The sequence below is a fragment of the Myotis davidii genome, unplaced genomic scaffold (assembly GCF_000327345.1).
Source record: "Myotis davidii unplaced genomic scaffold, ASM32734v1 scaffold207, whole genome shotgun sequence".
Taxonomy (NCBI): Eukaryota; Metazoa; Chordata; class Mammalia; order Chiroptera; family Vespertilionidae; genus Myotis; species Myotis davidii.
Window position 1 is genome coordinate 1,759,584 of NW_006298349.1, and position 3,820 is coordinate 1,763,403.

The 3,820-nt window shown below is 63.5% G+C and overlaps 2 protein-coding genes across 3 annotated transcripts in view; one reads left to right on the plus strand and one right to left on the minus strand.

Annotated features, from left to right (window-relative positions):
* The window catches only part of FLII (flightless I actin binding protein), a 15,019-nt gene extending 14,831 nt beyond the window's left edge, over window positions 1-188 (minus strand). Inside the window, exon 1 of the mRNA XM_015570624.1 lies at window positions 169-188. Within this exon, the coding sequence (XP_015426110.1) occupies window positions 169-188 (20 nt within the window). The remainder of the gene's footprint in view (window positions 1-168) is intronic.
* Window positions 23-3,814, plus strand: MIEF2 (mitochondrial elongation factor 2). 2 transcript variants are annotated; one of them, XM_015570615.1, is made up of 4 exons: window positions 23-248; window positions 811-963; window positions 1,167-1,347; window positions 1,849-3,814. In XM_015570615.1, exons 2-4 carry the CDS (start codon window positions 817-819, stop codon window positions 2,901-2,903), a joined length of 1,383 nt encoding a protein of 460 aa, XP_015426101.1. In that variant the 5' UTR covers window positions 23-248; window positions 811-816; the 3' UTR covers window positions 2,904-3,814. The 2 variants fall into 2 exon arrangements, with proteins under 2 accessions (XP_015426101.1, XP_006774022.1); XM_006773959.2 differs by lacking the exon at window positions 23-248 and having other exon boundaries at window positions 515-963.
* Window positions 3,815-3,820: the final 6 nt, after the last annotated feature.

Here is a 3,820-nt window from a genome sequence, read left to right on the forward strand (position 1 = left end):
GAAGCTGAGCAGCAGCGGGCCGGCCGCTGACCTTTCCTGTTGCTCGGCTCCCCACCGCGGGGACAGCTCCCCGGCCCCGGTCCGCAGCCCGGGAGGCGGGAGGCCCTGTCGCGGCCCGGCCAGTCCTCTGGAGCCTGAGTGCAGCCTTTTCCGCTGTCACACACCCACTGCCAGGCAGCCCGGGCCATCTCCCCGCCCGTCCTTGACTTGGCAGCTCTGCCTTGGCGCTGCTCTGTCGAGATGTGGAGGTAACTGGCCGCACTGAGATGCCCTCCCGGGCAGGCTGTCTGGGCCCCAGGGCGTGGGTTTCACGGGCCTTGCTTCCTCCCGGGTGCCCGCCCTACTTAACCAGCAGGAGGCGCCTCTAGGGCCTGACCGGGGGCCTTTGGGGGGCAAGATCCTGGGGGCTTTGCTGTCCGTGCACGTGCTGAGGACTCACTGGCCAGCAGCCTGTTTCTCTGTAAAACGGGAGTGACGATAAGACCTTCCTTAGGGGTCTTCGGGGATGTCAGAACCCTGGGGTCGGGGTGCCGGGCCCTTCTCTGACCTGCCTTAGGCGCTTTCTGTGTGAGCCCCTCTGTCCAGGGGTGGGGTAGGTTGTTTGCAGGTTTGGGGAAGGGGGCTCAGGCAGCCCCCCTTCTCCTTACAAGAAATCCTTGAGTGGCCGCTTTCTGTTGAAACTTTCAGGAACCCCTTGTGGGCTTGAGCCAGAGACCCCAGCAGGATGGCAACCGGAGTGCCCACCCACGCCTGCCCCGTCTGCCTGGCTGCCCCATACTCAGTGGTCCCTGCACCCTGGCTCTCTTGTAGGCAGACATGGCAGAGTTCTTCCAGAAACGGGGGAAGCGGCATGACGACGACATGCTGGGCAGTGCGGTGAACTTCCTCCTGGCCAATGCCCGCCTGGTGCTGGGTGTGGGCGGGGCTGCCGTGCTGGGTATTGCCACCCTGGCTGTGAAGCGGGTAAGGCCATGGTGGACCAGTGACACCTGGGGCTCCCAGGGGAGGATCACAGGGCTGGGGCCTGCAGCGGGGCCCTGGGAGGGGGCTGGGGCCTGCCCACGGCTGGCATCTGCTTCTCTACCCAGCAAGCTTGTTGGGTTTGCCCTGGGCTGTGCTGTGCTGCCCAGGCTTCAGGTGCGCTGACCTGTGCGCTCTGCCTGCAGCTCATTGACAGGGCTGCCAGCTCGCAGGACGAGGATGACGCCAAGGCAGACGCCAGGAGCCTAGAGGACAGCTGGAAGGAACTGAGCCTGCTCAAGGCCACACCACGCCCACAGCCCCGGCCCTCACTTGCTGCCCCCAGCCAGCCTATGCTGCTCCCAGTCCCCTCACTTTTTGCCCCAGGTGAATGGCACCCCTTCCCCTCTAACCTGGTGGGTCCCCCTTTGGTGGTCACACTCAGGAGATGCAGCCCAGGCTCTGCCACTGACGACTGTGCCCTGTGCAAGCCCCTCTCCCTCCAGGGGTGTGGGCTCCCTGCATGTTTCATGGTGTGTTTTTCTGCCTTCGGTCAACCACTGGGACATGTGGACTTTGGGGGTGATATCACAGTAGGGCAGTAGCCTTCTGATATGGGGGCCTCAGGTCAGGAAACCAAGGTCCAGGACCGCACTGCACTCGGCATGAGCTGTTTTGGCCCCAAAGAGTTGGGGAGCTGAGGCAATGAGAACTGGTCATCAAAGTAGTCTTTCTACGTGAGGACTTGAGCGGGTGCTCTTTCTCAGCTGGTTCTTTTACAGGTGAGGGGGATGAGGCCCGGGCCAGTACACACCTGGTAACCTGGGGGAGGTTTCGTGGCTCATCACAGGGCCTTCTGACATGTTCCCCGGCCCTTTCACTCTGCAGAGGGGCCTGCAGATGCTGACCCTCAGGCGTCTCCTCAGCTTGCCTCCCCAGGACTCTTGTGCCTGACATTCCAGGAGAAGCTGTTGGCGTTCGAGCGAGACCACGTGAGCATCCCAGTGTCCCACGTGGCTCTGGCCAAACAGTTGGCTGGCGACATTGCCCTAGAGCTGCAGGCCTCCTTGCGGAGCAAGTTCCCAGAACTGCCCTTTGGGGTGCTTGTGCCTGGGGGGCCGCTTTATGATGGCTTGCAGGCAGGGGCTGCTGACGATGTGCGTCTCCTGGTACCCCTGGTGCTGGAGCCGGGTCTGTGGAGCCTGGTACCTGGCATGGACACTGTGGCCAGGGACCCTCGCTGCTGGGCTGTGCGTAGGACTCAGCTTGAATTCTGTCCCCGTGGAAGCAGCCCCTGGGACCGCTTCCTAGTGGGTGGCTACCTCTCTTCCCGTGTCCTGCTGGAGCTGTTTCGCAAGGCACTGGCCGCCTCCATCAACTGGCCAGTCATTGGCAGCCTCCTCGGGTGCTTGATCTGGCCCAGCGTGGCTTCGGAGGAGCTGCTGCTTGAGGTGCAGCACGAGCGCCTGGATCTCACCGTTGCTGTGCTCCTGGCCATCACCGGCGCCAGCGCTGAAGACCGGCTCCTGGTGGCCTGGCCCCTGGAGGGGCCGGCTGGGAACCTCTGGCTGCAGGATCTGTACCCGGCGGAGGCTGCCAGGCTGCGAGCTCTGGATGGCTGTGAGGTTGGGACCCGCCGGCGGCTGCTGCTGCTACTGTGTCGTGTCTGCCGCGGCCATCCGGCCCTGAGGCAGCTGAGCCGGGGCCACCTGACCCAGGTGGTTCTACATCTGGGAGAGGAGGAGGTGGACTGGGCCGAGGAGGCCTTGGGGGAGCGCTTTTTGCAGGCTGTGGAGCTGCTCATCGGCAGCCTGGAGCGGGCCAGCCTGCCCTGCCATTTCAACCCCGGTGTGAACCTCTTCGCCAGCCTGTGCCAGGAGGAGATCGACAACCTTGGCTACGTGCTGTACCTCGGCCTCCAGGCCCCCGAGGGGCTGCTGTAGATGGGGCAGGGCAGGCTGCGTGTGTTCTGATGCTGGTGAGCTGCATGCTTCTCCCAGGGATCTGGAGAGCATCCTTCCTTTTGCTTTCAGCCAGGATAAAAAAGGGTGCGTTGGCTAAGGCCACGGGGTTAGCATGTGCAGAGGGAGCCATCACTGGGACCCTCCGATCTCAGAGCGCTTGGGCTGCACTGCCTCTCAGGCAGCCTGGAATGCCAGCCACTCACACCCACTCCCTTAGTCCTCTGGGCCGACCCAGGACCTTGGGCTTGGTCCATCGTCACCAGCAGAGGATCCCCTCACAGCAGATGGCGCTGCTGTGGTAGGCAGGGGCTAAGGCCAGCTCTGCGTTCTGTTGAGGTGAGTTGGTGCTTTCCTTGGGTGCCAGCTCCGGGCATCTGTAGGGTCGGGTGCAGGATGGTGAATACCAGGTGTTTATTCATCCCCCATGGGCCGGAGTCCCCTGGCACCCGTGGAATGGAACGCAGCTCTGGGGCTGACTTAGTTTTCTGATGTTGTCTGTGGTCTAGTTTGCTTGTTGAACTCTCCTCCAGCCGGGAGTGGGGGCTCAGCCCGGGGTGCTGCCCACCTCACACTTGTGAAGGCCCTTTCCCCTCCATCTGGCGAGTTTTCTCTTCGGCTGTTGGAGGGCCCTGCAAGAGCCCCTGCCCCATGGGGGAGCCAGGGCTCTGTGCTGCCTGCCTTGCCTAGAGCCAAGGGTGTCTAGCTAGCTGCTACTGGGCCCAGCCAGAGAGCAGAGGCCGTGCCCTCCGGGGAAGGCCTGCGGTGCAGGTTGGCCTGGGCAGTGCCACATGGACAGCTCAGCTGACTCCTGCATTCTCCCTGCAGCCTGGCAGAGGTCAGGATAGGAAAGGGAGGGTCGCCCTCCCCTTCCCTGTGGTCCTCCTGCCTTGGGTATC

Coding starts and splice junctions, on each gene's coding strand:
- MIEF2 (XM_015570615.1), top strand. CDS start 817: ATGGCAGAGTTCTTCCAGAAACGGGGGAAGCGGCATGACGACGACATG. Junction 964..1,166: donor CCACCCTGGCTGTGAAGCGG/GTAAGGCCATGG, acceptor CTCTGCCTGCAG/CTCATTGACAGGGCTGCCAG. Junction 1,348..1,848: donor CCCCTCACTTTTTGCCCCAG/GTGAATGGCACC, acceptor TTCACTCTGCAG/AGGGGCCTGCAGATGCTGAC.